This window comes from Oncorhynchus clarkii, chromosome 17, assembly GCF_045791955.1.
Source record: "Oncorhynchus clarkii lewisi isolate Uvic-CL-2024 chromosome 17, UVic_Ocla_1.0, whole genome shotgun sequence".
NCBI lineage: Eukaryota > Metazoa > Chordata > Actinopteri > Salmoniformes > Salmonidae > Oncorhynchus > Oncorhynchus clarkii.
Window position 1 is genome coordinate 51,344,586 of NC_092163.1, and position 18,640 is coordinate 51,363,225.

General features: G+C 45.0%; 1 protein-coding gene across 1 annotated transcript in view; it reads left to right on the plus strand.

Moving 5' to 3' along the window:
* Positions 1-18,640, plus strand: part of LOC139369449 (collagen alpha-1(VII) chain-like) — a 102,365-nt gene that overhangs the window by 68,795 nt on the left and 14,930 nt on the right. The window contains exons 65-93 of the mRNA XM_071108713.1: positions 625-696; positions 866-910; positions 1,451-1,486; positions 1,673-1,708; positions 2,236-2,340; positions 2,440-2,505; positions 2,640-2,675; positions 2,803-2,838; positions 2,956-3,003; positions 3,118-3,153; positions 3,521-3,646; positions 3,890-4,099; positions 4,233-4,268; positions 4,369-4,413; positions 4,529-4,645; positions 4,817-4,888; positions 5,173-5,217; positions 5,897-6,061; positions 6,284-6,319; positions 8,004-8,039; positions 8,132-8,176; positions 8,364-8,396; positions 12,541-12,603; positions 12,815-12,850; positions 13,002-13,082; positions 13,216-13,284; positions 14,524-14,559; positions 18,284-18,343; positions 18,506-18,550. Of these exons, the coding sequence (XP_070964814.1) occupies positions 625-696; positions 866-910; positions 1,451-1,486; positions 1,673-1,708; positions 2,236-2,340; positions 2,440-2,505; positions 2,640-2,675; positions 2,803-2,838; positions 2,956-3,003; positions 3,118-3,153; positions 3,521-3,646; positions 3,890-4,099; positions 4,233-4,268; positions 4,369-4,413; positions 4,529-4,645; positions 4,817-4,888; positions 5,173-5,217; positions 5,897-6,061; positions 6,284-6,319; positions 8,004-8,039; positions 8,132-8,176; positions 8,364-8,396; positions 12,541-12,603; positions 12,815-12,850; positions 13,002-13,082; positions 13,216-13,284; positions 14,524-14,559; positions 18,284-18,343; positions 18,506-18,550 (1,872 nt within the window). The remainder of the gene's footprint in view (positions 1-624; positions 697-865; positions 911-1,450; positions 1,487-1,672; positions 1,709-2,235; positions 2,341-2,439; positions 2,506-2,639; positions 2,676-2,802; positions 2,839-2,955; positions 3,004-3,117; positions 3,154-3,520; positions 3,647-3,889; positions 4,100-4,232; positions 4,269-4,368; positions 4,414-4,528; positions 4,646-4,816; positions 4,889-5,172; positions 5,218-5,896; positions 6,062-6,283; positions 6,320-8,003; positions 8,040-8,131; positions 8,177-8,363; positions 8,397-12,540; positions 12,604-12,814; positions 12,851-13,001; positions 13,083-13,215; positions 13,285-14,523; positions 14,560-18,283; positions 18,344-18,505; positions 18,551-18,640) is intronic.

Genomic DNA, 18,640 nt, shown 5'->3' on the forward strand with positions numbered 1-18,640 from the left:
ACAATTGCTCGTCTTTCACCCCAGCTGCCAAACTAACCCTGATTCAGATGACCATCCTACCCATGCTAGATTACGGAGACATAATTTATAGATCAGCAGGTAAGGGTGCTCTTGAGCGGCTAGATGTTCTTTACCATTTGGCCATCAGATTTGCCACCAATGCTCCATATAGATCACATCATTGCACTCTATACTCCTCTGTTGACTGGTCATCTCTGTATACCCGTCGCAAGATTCACTGGTTGATGCTTATTTATCTCCATCTCTTCATTCAAAGACTCAATCATGGACACTTACTGACAGTTGTGGCTGCTTCACGTGTTGTATTGTTGTCTCAGACTTCTTTCCCTTTGTGCTATTGTCTGTGCCCAATAATGTTTGTACCATGTTTTGTGCTGCTAACATTTTCTGCTGCTATGTTGTGTTGCTACTGTGTTTTTGTCATGTGTTGTTGTCTTAGGTCTCTCTTTATGTTGTGTTGTCTCTCTTGTCGTGATGTGGGTTTGTCCAAAATATATATTTTTTATTCTAGCCGTCACTTACTGTGTTTGAACACTAGAGGGCACTGTGTTGCTGTGTGGTTTCAGCCCTCACCCCTCCACTCTTGTCTGTCTGCCTCACCAGGGGCTGCCAGGACTAAGAGGTGTACAGGGCCTCCCAGGCCCTATTGGGCCCGCTGGAAATCCAGGCACACCTGTGAGTTTGCCAACAGTGTCAACCACACAAACAAAAACACATACATGCACGATGCACACACACACACACACACACACACACACACACACACACACACACACACACAAAGCTCCACTTTCCAAAGCGCGTGTCTCATTGATGTCTCATAAGCCTAATTGTTGTGTTTCAGGGCAAAGCAGGAGAAGATGGAAAACCAGGGGCTGCTGGGAAAATGGTGAGGGATCAGTCAGACCTGACATCCTGCAGGGCATTACCACACTACATCAAACCTCTGATTAATAACAAACTGAATGAAAACAATTGCATGCGATTCAGTGCTATTCATTATGAGTTTTATAGACACCAGTTAGTCCTATGTGTCTCTGTCTGTGTAATTACCATTAAACATGTTTGTCACATCCTCAGGTTAAAGTGCACTGATCAAATGTGACTCTGATGCTTTTATTCTACCTGAGTGGCTGTGCTGACTGTGGGTTCATTCCAAATGGCACCCTATTCCCTATATAGTGCACTACTTTTAACCATGCCTATAGGGCTCTGGTCAAAATGAATGCATTATGTAGGGTTAGGGAGCCATTTGGAGAGCTACCCATCTGTTGTAATGTTAAGTGAGGAGGAAATAGGATGATCAACCAAAGCCTCTGCAATACATTATCTATCTAACTGAGAGGCTTTGCTTGATACAACAGCACAGTGAGCTTTTATAAATGTGCATTTCAGTGTTGTAAATTTGTTATTGTGTTGTTTTTCGCAGGGTGAGGATGGAGTACCAGGGGAAGATGGCAGAAAGGTCCGTGTTGGTTACGGCAACATTCACATAACTTTATTCATGGTCTATGGTCCACTGACCTGTAAACATCACGGTTTCCTCCCATTGCTGTGCTGTTTATGATAATTTGGAGTTAATGTGAGTGTCTTTGCAGTGTCACTGTTGTCTTTAGTTGTGTAATGAAAATTATGTTTCTCTACCTCACAGGGTGACAAAGGAGAGGCTGGGGTTTCTGGAAGAGACGTTAGTAACTTGTTACCCTGTATCTTTATCTCTCCCCTCTCGCTCTCTTTCTATGTTTGTACAATGTCCTTTCTTTCCTCCCCTGCTGTCTCTCTCTTCCTCTCGCTCCCTCTTTGCCTCCGTCTTTATCGATCCTGCTCTCCTCGGGCTCCTGAGCATCTCTCGATTATCCCTGTTCCGTTTCTTTCTCGCCATCAATCCTCCTCCTAGTGTGTGTTTATTAAGCGTACTCTCCTGTGACATTGATATTTCTATCACACCCTACCTTCACGGTGGAATCAATAGCGCTCTAAGCAGCAGCTGTATAAATGCAACGGTGGGTAATGATCAAGCTCTGCCTTTGAGGGCCAGCCGCTTCTGAGAGGGGATCCGCACGGGCATAGAATGTCAAGGCTTTGGTTTCATGTCCAAATTCATAGAAATTATCTAGGACATCTGCCTCCTTTCTAGTTCAGGCCAGACCCCTTAGGAATAGAATAGAGTGTCCGTGCTGGTCTGAAGTTGTCAAGTGTGTGTGTGTGTTTCAGGGCCGTGATGGGCTGAAGGGGGACCGGGGCCTTGGCGGGCCTGCAGGGCCAACTGGTCTATCTGGGCCCCAAGGGGTCCCTGGCACCATCGGACCTCCAGGACAGGTACAGAACAGTCATATGACTCTGCTTCCTAGAATGTGTGTGTGTGTCACTTGGTGCTCTGATTATACAGTTATCTCTCTCCCCTCTCTTCTCTCTCAGGTGGTCTATGCGAAGGGAGCTCCAACACCATCTATCCCTGGCCCTCAGGGGCCTCCAGGAAGCCCAGTAAGTTACTATGTTGGATATGAGCTGTGCAGTATAGCAGTATAGCATAGCCTGATGTAGCAGTACTGTGTGCTTGTCTTAAGTACATTTCTAATGCACTCTGTTTCTGATGCCCATCTCTCTCTGTCTCTCAGGGTGTGCCTGGAATCCCAGGAACCGCAGGAGCTAGAGTAAGGCATTTCCATAGAGATCATTTACTATTATTTACTTCTATGGTCAGTCAGTCTGCTCTAGCTCTGTCCATCCATCCATCTGTCCTTCAGTCTGATCTCTGATCCATTCACTCTTGTATTTCAGGGGGAGAGAGGAGCAGTGGGCAGTAAAGGTGAAAGGGTAAGTGTGTGTGTGTGTCTGACATATGAATGTGCACACATGCTGTTTCCTGAGTGTGTGTATGGGTGTATGTGTTAGTGCATCTTTAGTATTACTTATGTGAGATGTTATTGACAGGGTGACCCAGGAGAGGACGGGCAACCGGGCAGGCCTGGAACAGCAGTGGTAAGAAAATACGCATTCAAGAAAGGAGAATAGCCCCAGCATGTGACTGATAAAGGCATGACCATGTACTGTATTCACTCCTCCTTGATACTGTTTGTGCCTCTCTCCCATCAGGATGTGCAGAAGGCCCTCTCTAACCTTGGCATTGAGGTAAGTGGATATTAAATGTTTGCAATGATGTGACATTCAAATTTTATTTGTCACATACACATGGTTAGCAGATGTTAACACAAGCATTTCGCTACACTCGCATTAACATCTGCTAACCATGTGTATGTGACAAATAAAATTTGATTTGATTTGATTTGACATTAAGGCATAGCTGTGCTGTATATGAGTCTCCTTCCCTTTTACCAAGCCTGGGTTCTATTCATTCGGACACACTGTATCAAAGTGTTGAAACCTTTACTTCAACTTGAAACGAAGTCCAAGTAGGCCCCTCCTGTTTCAGTTTGCTTCCTTTAGTTTGGTGCCTGATGAATACGACCTTTCTGTCCCTGTACTGTCCTGTCTGTAGATGCAGGACCTGAAGGTGCTTGTGGATAACAGGAATGTGCCAGGCAAGAGTGTGCTGGAGAAGGCTGAGAAGGGCCAGAGAGGAGACAAGGGAGAGGCCGGGCAGAGAGGACCAGCAGGGATAGATGTGAGTGAGCGGTCTCCAATTTGGGGGCAGTGTGGGGAACAAAGAGACTATATCAAGACCCCACGCAAATGTTGTATTAGAGTGAACTAAAACATGGTGTTAGTGTGTTTATTTGACCCATTATGTAATGCATAACTCTCTGCTTACTCTAAAAGTGATTCTCTGTATGACTGCATGGATTTTGAAAACAATGATTTCTAGGACAGTATGTGTAAGTAATGTCTTTACTAATTTCCATGTCAGGGTGCCCGCGGGCTGTCTGGGGAGAGGGGTGTGAAGGGAGAGCAGGGGGAACGGGGGCCTGTAGGGGCCACAGGACCCACAGGGAGGGCCATTGGAGAGAAGGGCCCAGTAGGACCCACGGGACAGGCTGGAGAGCCAGGAAAACCTGGAATACCTGGAGTACCAGGGAGAGCCGGAGAACTGGGAGAGGCTGGACGACCTGGAGATAAGGTGAGGAGGAGGAAGGAGTGTTTTAAGGAGAGAGAGAGGGAGAGGAATATGAAAGGAGGAAATAAAAAAATAAAAAAGATAGGAAGATCATGTGGATTAGAGATGTGTCATGTGATACCACGTTGACTTCCAGGGGGAGAGAGGAGAGAAGGGTGACAAAGGAGAGGCTGTGAGTATATTCATCACCACAATAATCATCATTTAATGTACTGTATGGAGGATGTATACTGTATGGATGTTGACCAGAACATGACTGTTCTCATCTCCAGGGGAAAAACGGGCTAGGTGGCTCAGTGGGCCCTCCTGGACCAAAGGTGACCCGTACAGACTACTTTTCTAATAAGTCGTCATTACAGTAAACATATTATAGTTCACCCAGAGGTTACTGGGTGCAGTGTGTTTATTGGGGTGTGTGTGTGTGTGTTTAAGGGTGCTGCTGCAGTAGCGGGTGAAGCTGGACTCCCCGGAGCAAGGGGCCTCCCTGGGGTCACAGGGCCGAAGGGAGAGCCTGGCGCCTCAGGGCCACAGGGATCCAAAGGCGACAGGGTCAGAACACCTCACTCTTAATATTGCAGTTCTTCATCATGCAGCCTGATGTGAGTCCCTGTGTTTAATAAGCTGTGTGTGTGTGTGTGTGTGTGTGTGTGTGTGTGTGTGTGTGTGTGTGTGTGTGTGTGTGTGTGTGTGTGTGTGTGTGTGTGTGTGTGTGTGTTACAGGGTATTGCAGGGCTCCGTGGAGATAAAGGTGATCGGGGTCCATCTGGAGAACAGGGACGCGATGGTTTTCAGGTGACTGTGTGCTTTACAATAAGTGGCTATCCCTCCTCTCATCTACAACTGAGGTGTCAAACATGCATTCATTGTGCACCCCTTGGTGAAAAGGACTTTGACACCTCCATGCTACGCTGTGAGATGAGATGTGACTGGCTCTAACCATATGGGTTAACAGTTGGCACTAACTGATACCAGGTTGTATTAGCCTCATCATTGTGTGATTATGGTGCGGAGGAGGTTGTGAAGACAGTGTTGTAGTGGTAGCTAGTAGTAACCAGGTTGTGTTTTGATCATTTCAGGGGACAGCAGGAGAACCTGGCAAACCGGGACAGGATGGGAAGCCGGTGAGAGGAGGAGGGGTGGGGTTGAAGGAAAGATTAAAATGATGATAATATTGTAATCATATGATAAGGTTACTGTAGCTAGGCTTGAAAATAAAAGAGCCGCACACGCTACTACTGTAGCTAGGCTACCTAATACATTTTCAGATAAAGTCGGTCTGTCAGGCTTTTATTTTGATTGATATCAATAACCATACAATTATACAGTGATATACTGTGGTGCTTCTTTGTTGATATATTATGCCATTTAGATGTGACTGCATGGATGCATTATGCATACTGTGCACTCATCTGTTTTCAAAGAGACAGCTTCCAGGAGACAGATCCCAGACATCAAAGGACAAACTGGAGTTACACAGTTTTCAGGTCTTCAGTAGAATGGCTGCACTACAGTATATAGTTAAGCAGATAATGTTGTGTTTGAGTTCCAGTGATCATAACATGTCCAACCATACAGTAGGTGAGTAACTGAAGCATTGATGCTGATGTTGTGTAATCAACCATGACTAACTAGGGCCCAGAGTTTCTCCTGGTCTGTAAGAACTCAGAGCCCTAGTAGTCATAACATGAGGAGGATAGAGATGGGTAGAAGGAGAAAGAGAAATAGATTTGAAGGTGTGGAGGTGGAGAGATGATAAGATAACTCACGCTTCTTGTTTCATCCCACAATGTTTCGAAGCAGGGTCCACAAGGGCCAGCTGGTCCTCAAGGCCGCTCAGTGAGTAACAGTAACCCAGCCATGCAGCCTCCTTTAGGGCTGGCCCTGCGTAGGAAAGCCTATGGATTGGCTGCCAGTGCTAGGCCGCGGATGGAGCTGATGTATCTGTTTTCCTTTGGGCTGAGGCTACGTAGAACCTTTAGACTGTAACCTTTTGCAACTCTGCTTCTAACAACTCCTCCCTCTTTCTTCTTACCTCCCCCCATCAATCTGTCTAATTTTGATCTATTTTACACCCTTTCTGTCCCTCCCTCTCTTTTCAACACTTCCAATTACCCTTGTGTCCTACTATCCTACTCTTTCCCTTCTTCTTCTCCCCCTCTCCTTCCTCTCCTCCCTCTCTGACTCTAGGGCCTGCCTGGGTTCCCTGGAGTGCTGGGCAGACCGGTAGGTTCTGTGCTGCTGGCTGGCATGCTTGTGACCAGGGAAATGGGGGCTGGGGGGGTACATGAGTCAGGTGGAGGGGTACAAGCACGACCCAAGGATGCTGTGACGTTACCAGTTTCCACTGCACTGCAGCAGAGGGGTTTGGAGAGAGGGGAATATTGTCAGGGGACGCTAGTATCATCAGTATCAACATGCACACACAGTCACAGAGTCCTCCACCGCGCCATCCTCTGCATTCATGTCTCCACTTTAATTTTCTTTCATTTGAATTAGGGCCCATCTCCCAGGGGTCTGAGACTAGAGTTTGGCTTTGATAGGAAACTCATGAAATATTAATCTGGACCACCTGTTCCCAGAGTACCACTGATGGCTGGAATGTTTTATGTATTAAACACCACACATTTGTAACACATATGCCACATACACTAACCAAGATCAATTGGATACAATAGGGTTGTGAATACTGAGATGGATTACCTGCCCTGTCAGAATTGTAACAGATGCATTTTGCTTAGTGTCATAGCTCTCTGCATTGTGTGCTAGCTTTCTGTGCTTGTGGCTTCACCTGCTCTGTTGTCTGCTTCTCAGTCCTCCCAAAGCACTGTTTGTACATTGTATACCATGTGTGTGTCTTCGTGTATTGTGTGTGTATGCAGTTGTGTGTGTATGCAGTTGTGTATTTGTTTGTGTGTGAACACTTTTTCTTTGATGTTCACGTATGAAATGTATGTCTTTTCTTATTTATTTTTTATTTTTAACCTTTATTTTTTTCTAGGCAAGTATGTCTGTACAAAGCCTACATGTATGTACAGTATGCTGTGTGTATGCACAGCAAATTGGCCAGTGTTACCTAGTGTTGATTTTTCAGTGTAACATTTCTAGTGTTGACTCAATTGTTAAATTAACACTCATTGGTGTAAAATAAACCACACCCATCATTATCATATTTCCTAGCATGCTCTATTGCAGTTGCTTTTTAGAATGGTTTGTTTCAATATCTATGTTTTTGCATCGATGAATTAATCTTATGCTACTGAAATATAAACAAATCTAAAGTAATCCAATCTGTTACTTGGACTTATTGCACCCGTTACTGAAATGGTTGTTCCAGTTTAGATGGTTTAGGTAGTCCAATATGTTAGACTTCCCGACAGGCATTCTTTCTGAATGCAGGTTAGGACGGGGTGAATAAAAATTCAAATTGTTGGATATCCCCACTCTGGCTGGATTCCAATAGGAATTACACTTCACTTTGCAAGCCAGCATAATGTGACTTGCATGCCTGAAAACCATGGGTTTTAGGCCACTATATTAGGGTAAACAAAGCCCTCAAAATAAGGCCTTATTGAGCACTTGTATTCTGTTGAGTAATTTAATTTTAATGATGACATATTTGCTTAGGATCTCACTTGGTGAAGGCAACAGGACAAAATAATAATTCTGCAACAACCATGTCTCTGTCACTAACAAATGCAGTCATGAGTGATAACTCTACAATTCACCAGAAAGGCAAGGCACTTTAAGGCTTTACACTAAGCAGTGTGTTAATTTAACACTTTCAGTGTTGATTTATCACTGGAGAATTTGCTGTGTATGTGTTTGTGTGTTGTATCATGCATGTGTTCTCTGTGTGTGTTATGTCTTGGGCATGTTAATCCAGCATGCTCTTATCTCTTGTTTGCAGGGAAACTCTGGAGAACCTGGAATTAGAGGGCCAACTGTAAGTATGATATTTTAATATCCAACATGCGCGTGTGCACACACACACACAGAGCTGCACTTATACTGATGATATCTCTTTTGTAATTGTAGGGTCCGATCGGTACCAATGGACCTCCAGGTCCGTCAGGGGTAAAGGTGAGAACTTCTTCCGCCATAGACCTACAGTATCATTCATTCTTAGGTCTAGCTCTGTGGGGGTATTGCTGATGCATTTAGTAGTGTTGATATTTTTTGGCCTACAGTAGCTTAGTATTACAGCACTGGAATGATCCATTTAAGTGTTGTATTTGTTGTTCTGAGAATGTGTTTGGATCTCTGACAGGGTAATCAAGGAGTGCCTGGGGTTGGCGTTCAGGTGAGAACTTTATATGATACATATTGTGTTGTATATTATGGGCCAGTTTCCCAGGCTGTCATGATGGCATAAATGGTCGGGAGACAGGCGCAGGAATGTCTAATAGGGGTTTTTATTTACCCAAATCACAGCGTGCTGTGTAAAGGCAAGGGGACGAAGACCAAACAAACACTATACAAAACACAAGGTTGAAACCCAAACAAAAGAGTGAGGAGTACCTTGAATAAATAACACAAGCACACAATGATTATCACACGGGATGAGACCCGTAATCATCTGCACAATACACGTGGTACGAAAGCCAAAACAACATAGCACAGGTACTCACACGACCAAAGGACATCGGAACAATAATCAAATCAATCAATCAATCAAATTTATTTTATATAGCCCTTCGTACATCAGCTGATATCTCAAAGTGCTGTACAGAAACCCAGCCTAAAACCCCAAACAGCAAGCAATGCAGGTGAAGAAGCACGGTGGCTAGGAAAAACTCCCTAGAAAGGCCAAAACCTAGGAAGAAACCTAGAGAGGAACCAGGCTATGTGGGGTGGCCAGTCCTCTTCTGGCTGTGCCAGGTGGAGATTATAACAAAACATGGTCAAGATGTTCAAATGTTCATAAATGACCAGCATGGTCGAATAATAATAAGGCAGAATAGTTGAAACTGGAGCAGCAGCACAGTCAGGTGGACTGGGGACAGCAAGGAGTCATCATGTCAGGTATTCCTGGGGCATGGTCCTAGGGCTCAGGTCCTCCGAGAGAGAGAAAGAAAGAGAGAATTAGAGAGAGCATATGTGGGATGGCCAGTCCTCTTCTGGCTGTGCCGGGTGGAGATTATAACAGAACATGGCCAAGATGTTCAAATGTTCATAAATGATCAGCATGGTCGAATAATAATAAGGCAGAACAGTTGAAACTGGAGCAGCAGCACAGCCAGGTGGACTGGGGACAGCAAGGAGTCATCATGTCAGGTAGTCCTGGGGCATGGTCCTAGGGCTCAGGTCCTCCGAGAGAGAGAAAGAGAGAAGGAGAGAATTAGAGAACGCACACTTAGATTCACACAGGACACCGAATAGGACAGGAGAAGTACTCCAGATATAACAAACTGACCCTAGCCCCCCGACACATAAACTACTGCAGCATAAATACTGGAGGCTGAGACAGGAGGGGTCAGGAGACACTGTGGCCCACTCCGAGGACACCCCCGGACAGGGCCAAACAGGAAGGATATAACCCCACCCACTTTGCCAAAGCACAGCCCCCACACCACTAGAGGGATATCTTCAACCACCAACTTACCATCCTGAGACAAGGCTGAGTATAGCCCACAAAGACCTCCGCCACGGCACAACTTAAGGGGGGGGGGGGGGGGGGGGGCGCCAACCCAGACAGGATGACCACATCAGTGACTCAACCCACTCAGGTGACGCACCTCCTCCAGGGACGGCATGAGAGAGCCCCAGTAAAGCCAGTGACTCAGCCCCTGTAATAGGGTTAGAGGCAGAGAATCCCAGTGGAAAGAGGGGAACCGGCCAGGCAGAGACAGCAAGGGTGGTTCGTTGCTCCAGAGCCTTTCCGTTCACCCTCCCACTCCTGGGCCAGACTACACTCAATCATATGACCCACTGAAGAGATGAGTCTTCAGTAGAGACTTAAAGGTTGAGACCGAGTTTGCGTCTCTGACATGGGTAGGCAGACCGTTCCATAAAAATGGAGCTCTATAGGAGAAAGCCCTGCCTCCAGCTGTTTGCTTAAAAATTCTAGGGACAATTAGGAGGCCTGCGTCTTGTGACCGTAGCGTACGTGTAGGTATGTACGGCAGGACCAAATCAGAGAGATAGATAGGAGCAAGCCCATGTAATGCTTTGTAGGTTAGCAGTAAAACCTTGAAATCAGCCCTTGCTTTGACAGGAAGCCAGTGTAGAGAGGCTAGCACTGGAGTAATATGATCAAATTTTTTGGTTCTAGTCAGGATTCTAGCAGCCGTATTTAGCACTAACTGAAGTTTATTTAGTGCTTTATCCGGGTAGCCGGAAAGTAGAGCATTGCAGTAGTCTAACCTGGAAGTGACAAAAGCATGGATTAATTTTTCTGCATCATTTTTGGACAGAAAGTTCCTGATTTTTGCAATGTTACGTAGATGGAAAAAAGCTGTCCTTTAAATGGTCTTGATATGTTCTTCAAAAGAGAGATCAGGGTCCAGAGTAACGCCGAGGTCCTTCACAGTTTTATTTGAGACGACTGTACAACCATTAAGATTAATTGTCAGATTCAACAGAAGATCTCTTTGTTTCTTGGGACCTAGAACAAGCATCTCTGTTTTGTCCGAGTTTAAAAGTAGAAAGTTTGCAGCCATCCACTTCCTTATGTCTGAAACACATTCTTCTAGCAAGGGCAATTTTGGGGCTTCACCATGTTTAATTGAAATGTACAGCTGTGTGTCATCTGCATAGCAGTGAAAGTTAACATTATGTTTTCGAATAACATCCCCAAGAGGTAAAATATATAGTGAAAACAATAGTGGTCCTAAAACGGAACCTTGAGGAACACCGAAATTTACAGTTGATTTGTCAGAGGACAGACCATTCACAGAGACAAACTGATATCTTTCCGACAGATAAGATCTAAACCAGGCCAGAACTTGTCCGTGTAGACCAATTTGGGTTTCCAATCTCTCCAAAAGAATGTGGTGATCGATGGTATCAAAAGCAGCACTAAGGTCTAGGAGCACGAGGACAGATGCAGAGCCTCGGTCCGATGCCATTAAAATGTCATTTACCACCTTCACAAGTGCCGTCTCAGTGCTATGATGGGGTCTAAAACCAGACTGAAGCATTTCGTATACATTGTTTGTCTTCAGGAAGGCAGTGAGTTGTTGCGCAACAGCCTTTTCTAAAATTTTTGAGAGGAATGGAAGATTCGATATAGGCCGATAGTTTTTTATATTTTCTGGGTCAAGGTTTGGCTTTTTCAAGAGAGGCTTTATTACTGCCACTTTTAGTGAGTTTGGTACACATCCGGTGGATAGAGAGCCGTTTATTATGTTCAACATAGTAGGGCCAAGCACAGGAAGCAGCTCTTTCAGTAGTTTAGTTGGAATAGGGTCCAGTATGCAGCTTGAAGGTTTAGAGGCCATGATTATTTTCATCGTTGTGTCAAGAGATATAGTACTAAAACACTTGAGTGTCTCTCTTGATCCTAGGTCCTGGCAGAGTTGTGCAGACTCAGGACAACTGAGCTTTGAAGGAATACGCAGATTTAAGGAAGAGTCCGTAATTTGCTTTCTAATAATCATAATCTTTTCCTCAAAGAAGTTCATGAATTTATCACTGCTAAAGTGAAAGTCATCCTCTCTTGGGGAATGCTGCTTTTTAGTTAGCTTTGCGACAGTATCAAAAAGGAATTTCGGATTGTTCTTATTTTCCTCAATTAAGTTAGAAAAATAGGATGATCGAGCAGCAGTAAGGGCTCTTCGGTACTGCACAGTACTGTCTTTCCAAGCTAGTCGGAAGACTTCCAGTTTGGTGTGGCGCCATTTCCGTTCCAATTTTCTGGAAGCTTGCTTCAGAGCTCGGGTATTTTCTGTGTACCAGGGAGCTAGTTTCTTATGAGAAATGTTTTTAGTTTTTAGGGGTGCAACTGCATCTAGGGTATTGCGCAAGGTTAAGTTGAGTTCCTCAGTTAGGTGGTTAACTGATTTTTGTCCTCTGGCGTCCTTGGGTAGGCAGAAGGAGTCTGGAAGGACATCAAGGAATCTTTGTGTTGTCTGTGAATTTATAGCACGACTTTTGATGATCCTTGGTTGGGGTCGACAAGACAATGGGGAACCAAGGGCACACTTATACAATTACTCATCAGGGAATAGGGACCAGGTGTGCATAATGACAGTTCCGAGGGATCCGTGGCACAGGCAGAGATTTAGGCTAGTCCAAGTCTAGAAAGTGTTATCAATATAGATTGTCCATTGAGAGAGCTTTTTAGTCCAGGACTAGGCTTAATCTGTGTCTGAGAAACTGGCCTTAAATGTTTTCCTATTAGATGTTTATTGCCTCCGTGTTTTTAGAACTACTCACCCACTTTTCACAGTGAAAGTCACAGAGCTTCATAATAATCTATTTGAATTGACCCTCCTGTTCCACAGGGACTTCCTGGTCCCGAAGGCAACATGGGAGTGCGTGGACCTGCAGGGCCTCCTGGAGCTGTGGTAGGGCACAGCATCAATCATCTATAAACCAACTCTCATACTGTATAGTTTTACTGGCTAAACTGGTGTTGTAGTACATTCCCATTGGACTGGGGATTCCTCGTATGCTCACACATTTACCTTTAAGCTTACTGTCATTAAAAAGGCCATTGACACAATAATGTGTGTTTAATGTTGTTTAATGTATTGTAATGATACCGTCTCTTCCCAGGGTCCATCTGGGCCTCCAGGTCTACCAGGGCAGACAGTGAGTACAGCAGCTCCGTGGGACTCACAGTTCACATACTGTACTGTAGAGCCAACAAACACACACCTCTATCATCGCCATGGTTAACACACAGCAAGCCATTCACACAAACATCAGTTCTGGTGGTGACATTAAGTGTGTCTCTCCACAGGGGGAGGGGGGCAAGCCAGGGGTCCCAGGAAGAGATGGGATACCTGGAAAAGAGGGAACACCAGGGTTGCCAGGGAAACAGGTGTGTACTGTGTATGGTATCTGTCTCGCTACATCCTACTGTGTGTCTAGGATGTGTTAGGATGGCATCAGGTTTAGTGTGGATTTTTCTTTGAAAAGGTTTTTTAGAGTGCTGTGTTGGATCTTTATTACAGGGTATCGCTGGACCAATGGGGTCCGCGGGGTTGAAGGGGGAGCAGGGGGACAGTGGCCCCCCAGGAAAGGTGAGTCAGCGGGGTGAGAGGGGATCAGGGAAGTGACGTGAGGTTGAATTGAGCTGTACCAAAAGATGCACAATGCAGAAATTGCTCCGCCACTTCCTGGTTGCTAAAATTCACGTAATGTCAGTTTATGTGGCCAAACATACAAGTATAGTGTAGAGAGTCATTGTACCATCTAAACGGCTGTGAAATATATTTTCCATAACCCAAAATATAATATTTTCAGTTGTTTGAAGCTGAAAGTAAAAGGCGCAGAAACTAAACTGAAGAACGGGAAGAATAGACATAGAGCACATGGAACAGATCTACCGCTTCTTAGACTTGCTTTCAATGAGAGTGACAAATCTATAACACATATTTCTATGTGAATTTGGTCTGATTGCCCAAAAAGTTACATATTGCAGCTTTCGGACTTTCGGAGTCCACAGCCGCAGAGCCTAGATAGTCCGGCGGCCCATTGTGAGACTGCCGTCCGCGGGGGACGCACAGCCTGACCTAGCACCTCCCCTAAATTCCCAACCAACGCGGCTCCAGGTACTCAGCGCCTATTCATTTGATTGTGGTGACAGTTGGAGAAATAGCTTGAGCTGCTCTGCGATATCGAAAACTATGAAAGCCAACAGTCCAATATTCTAGAACATGTTTTGGACTCTTGAGTGCTTTAATCAAAAGCTCTATCTGCACATGATTCCCTCTTGTATTTACTGTAAATGGCCATGACTCACATCCTCTTTATCCAACGTCTCTCCATTTCAAAGACGAGGAAATCATTGGCATGAATAGAAGGGCAGAGGCACATGTACAAATACACAAACAAGGACACGCCAATGCTCAAGCATATGAGCACGGATGCACTCATATAGACACACACACACATATATACACACACACATACATTCACATCATTCCCCCGGAAGCTTTAGCAGGATGTACTACGGTTCTTGAGAAATAAGAGCTTTTGAAGGGACGAGATGTACTGTACTTATAGACAGCACATCTGTTAAACTCTTCCTCTAGTTTGTGTGAAAACCAAATTAAAACTCCCATTCATGGTCTGATGCTCTAATGAGGGTCAAAAGGCCAAAGCAGTAGCAAAATAAAAAAGTGATACTTTGCATAACATAGTGGGTAGGAGTTTCCTCAATCGTTTACTATTGCTGTCCATCTTCAGTACATTTGCAAACAACCTAATCCAGATATGTGAGTTTCACGTCATGTTCTCCCTACATATCCCCATCACAGGCTGTAGCAGGACCCCCTGGTTTGAAAGGAGCACAGGTGAGTGATTGTCATGTTTACTCTTCTAGTCGTGGTAACATCCAGTCATCGTGACTAACCTGACCATGTCTAACTGGTGTATGGAGACACAATAGATACAACTCGGAATCAGTGAATCACAATACTGAATTAAACTGCATCATAGGCCAACAAACAGATGTATTGTAAACATTTCTGAGAAAATGGCGCTGGAAGAAATGGCAGCAGTTTTACGGGCGCCCAACCAATTCTGCTATTGTGTGGGGTTTTTCCGCAATATTTGTAACTTATTTTGTACATAATGTTTCTGAAACCGTATCTTACGGCAAAAAAGAGCTTCTGGATATCAGGACAGCAATCACTCACCTCGGATTAGACAAAGATTTTTTCTTCAACAAGCAGGACGCACAGGACATTCTCCGAACCCCCGACAAGGCCAACATCCCAGTTATTTGCAAGAGGAAGAGATGCAGGTACAGAGGACACAGAATGCCTCGTGAGGATCTGCAGATGGAGAGTGGGAAAGCTGCCGTTACCGTCAATATTACTCACCAACCTGCAATCATTGGACAATAAATTAGACGAGGTACGATCACAAATATCCTACCAACGGGACATCAAAAACAGTCAAATCTTATGTTTCACGGAATCGTGGCTGAAGGATGACATGGATATTCAGCTAGCGGGATATACGCTGCACCGGCAAGATAGAACAGCACACTCAGTAAGACGAGGGGGAGTGGTCTGTGCACATTTGTAAACAACAGTTGGGTGCACGAAATCTAAGGAAGTCTCTAGATTTTGCTCGTCTGAAGTAGAGTATCTTGTGATAAAATGCAGACCACACTATTTGTCTTCAGCTATACTTTTCGTGGCAGCTTATTTACCACCACAGACGAATGCTGGCACTAAGACCGCACTCAGTCAGCTGTAAAAGGAAATAAGCAAACAGGAAACCGCTCACCCAGAGGCGGTGCTCCTAGTGCCCGGAGACTTTAATGCAGGGAAACTTAAATTAGTTCTACCTAATTTCAATCAACATGTTACATGTGCAACCAGAGGGAAAACAATTCTAGATCACCTGTACTCCATACACAGAGATGCGTACAAAGCTCTCCCTCACCCTCCATTTGGTAAATCTAGCCACAATTCTATCCGCCTGATTCCTGCTTACAAGCAAAAATTAAAGCAGGAAGCACCAGTGACTCAGTCTATAAAAAAGTGGTCAGGTGAAGCAGATGCTGAAGCACAGGACTGTTTTGCTATCACAGACTGGAACATGTTCCGGGATTCTTCCGATGGCGTTCAGGAGTACACCACATCAGTCACTGGCTTTATCAGTAAGTGCATCAAGGACGTCGTCCCCACAGTGACTGTACGTACATACCCCAACCAGAAGCCATGGATTACAGGCAACATTCGCACTGAGCTAAAGGGTAGAGCTAAAGGGTAGAGCTGCTGCTTTCAAGGTGCGGGACTCTAACGGAACTCTATGTGGCAGGGCTTGCAAACTATTACAGACTACAAAGGGAGGCACAGCCGCAAGCTGCCCAGTGACACGAGCATACCAGACGAGCTAAATCACTTCTATGCTCACTTCGAGGCAAGCAACACTGAGGCATGCATGAGAGCATCAGCTGTGTGATCACGCTCTCCATAGCCGACGTGAATAAGGTCTTTAAACAGGTCAACATTCACAAGGCTGTGGAGCCAGACGGATTACCAGGACGTGGGCTCCAGGCATGTGCTGACCAACTTGCAGGTGTCTTCACTGACATTTTCAACATGTCCCTGATTGAGTCTGTAATGCCAACATGTTTCAAGCAGACCACCATGGTCCCTGTGCCCAAGAACACGAAGGCAACTTGCCTAAATGACTACAGATATGTCCGTAGCCATGAAGTGCTTTGAAAGGCTGGTAATGGCTCACATCAACACCATTATCCCAGAAACCCAAGACCCACTCCAATTTGCATACCGCCCAAACAGATCCACAGATGATGCAATCTCTATTGCGCTCCACACTGCCCTTTCCCACCTAGACAAAAGGAACACCTACGTGAGAATGCTATTCATTGACTACAGCTCAGCATTCAACACCATAGTACCATCAAAGCTCGTCACTAAGCTAAGGATCCTGGGACTAAACACCCCCCTCTGCAACTGGATCTTGGACTTCCTGATGGGCTGCCCCCAGGTGGTGAGGGTAGGTAGCAACACATCTGCCATGCTGATCCTCAATACAGGAGCCCCTCAGGGGTGCATGCTCAGTCCCCTCCTGTACTCCCTGTTCACCCATGACGGCATGGCCAAGCACGACTCCAACACCAGCATTAGGTTTGTTGACGACACAACAGTGGTAGGCCTGATCACAGACAACGACGAGACAGCCTATAGGGAGAAGGTCAGACCTGGCCGGGTGGTTCCAGAATAACAACCTATCCCTCAACGTAACCAAGAGTAAGGAGATGATTGTGGACTACAGGAAAAGGAGGACCGAGCACGCCCTCATTCTCATCAACGGGGCTGTAGTGAAGCAGGTTGAGAGCTTCAAGTTCCTTGGTGTCCACATCAACAACAAACTAGAATGGTCCTAACACACCAAGACAGTCGTGAAGAGGGCACGACAAAGCCTATTCCCCCTCAGGAAACTAAAAAGATTTGCCATGGGTCCTCAGATCCTCAAAAGGTTCTACAGCTGCAACATCGAGAACATGGTTGCATCACTGGTACGGAAATTGCTCGCCCTCCGACCGCAAGGCACTACAGAGGGTAGTGCGTACAGCCCAGTACCTCACTGAGGCTAAGCTGCCTGCCATACAGGACCTCTACACCAGGCGGTGTCAGAGGAAGGCCCTATAAATTGTTAAAGACCCCAGCCACTCCAGTCATAGACTGTTCTCTCTACTACTGCATGGCAAGCGGTACCAGAGTGCCAAGTCTAGGACAAAAAGGCTTCTCAACAGTTTTTACCCCCAAGCCATAAGACTCCTGAATAGGTAACCAAATGGCTACCCAGACTATTTGCATTGACCACCCCATTTTTAAGCTGCTGCTACTCTCTGTTTATTATCTGTGCATAGTCACTTTACCCCTACTTGTACATATTACCTCGACTAACCTATGTCTCTGCATATTGACTCTGTACCGGTACATCCTGTATATATATATATCCTCGTTACTGTTATTTTATTGCTGCTCTTTTAATTATTTATTTATTTTATTTATTGTTTACTTCAGTTTATTTAGTAAATACATTCTTAACACTTATTTATTTCTTAAAACTGCATTGTTGGTTAAGGGCTTGTAAGCATTTCACTGTAAGGTCTACACCTATTGTATTCGGCGCATGTGACAAATAGAATTTGATTTGAAATCTGTGTGGCCCTGCTTTGAATTACGAAATCCCGGTGTGGCACTCAAACCAAAAAGTGTGCCCACTCCTGCTTTAAAGGAATAGTGCCATAATGCCAGAGTCAGATGAACTCATGGATACTATTTTTATGTCCCTGCATGCAATTTGAAGGAAGTTGAAGGTAGTTTCGCAAGCCATTGCTAACTAATGTTAGCGCAATGATGTGAAGTCTACTGGAACATGGGGCTTAATTGCCAAAATCTTGCGTTATCCCTTTAATAATAAGAGAATAAAGCAGAATGGCAATACTAAGGTGAGGAACTAGGTGCAATAGAATAGGATGGAACAGAGTTTAATGTATTTGAAGTGTATTGGTTGAAATTGGTTCAGGGATCTCCTGGTGTGACCTTACCTGGGACAGTGGGAGAGAGCGGGCTGCCAGGGCTACGGGTGAGTCTCATTGGTTGAACCAATTATCAACATATTTCAGCTATTATTCAGGCATTTACTACACACATTATACTATACAGATTATTATAACAAGAACATGTTTAGTGATGGCTTAATTATACATTTTTAAAATGCAATTTGTCTAAAATGGTTGTCCTTTAGGGTGAGAGGGGAGACAAGGGTCCTGCAGGCATCAAAGGGGACCGGGTGAGTAAAGTCACTTAACACACAATGTTACTCAACATTCACAGACACAGTGATCAGGGAAGTTATTGTGTGTGTGTCTGTCTCGTTGAA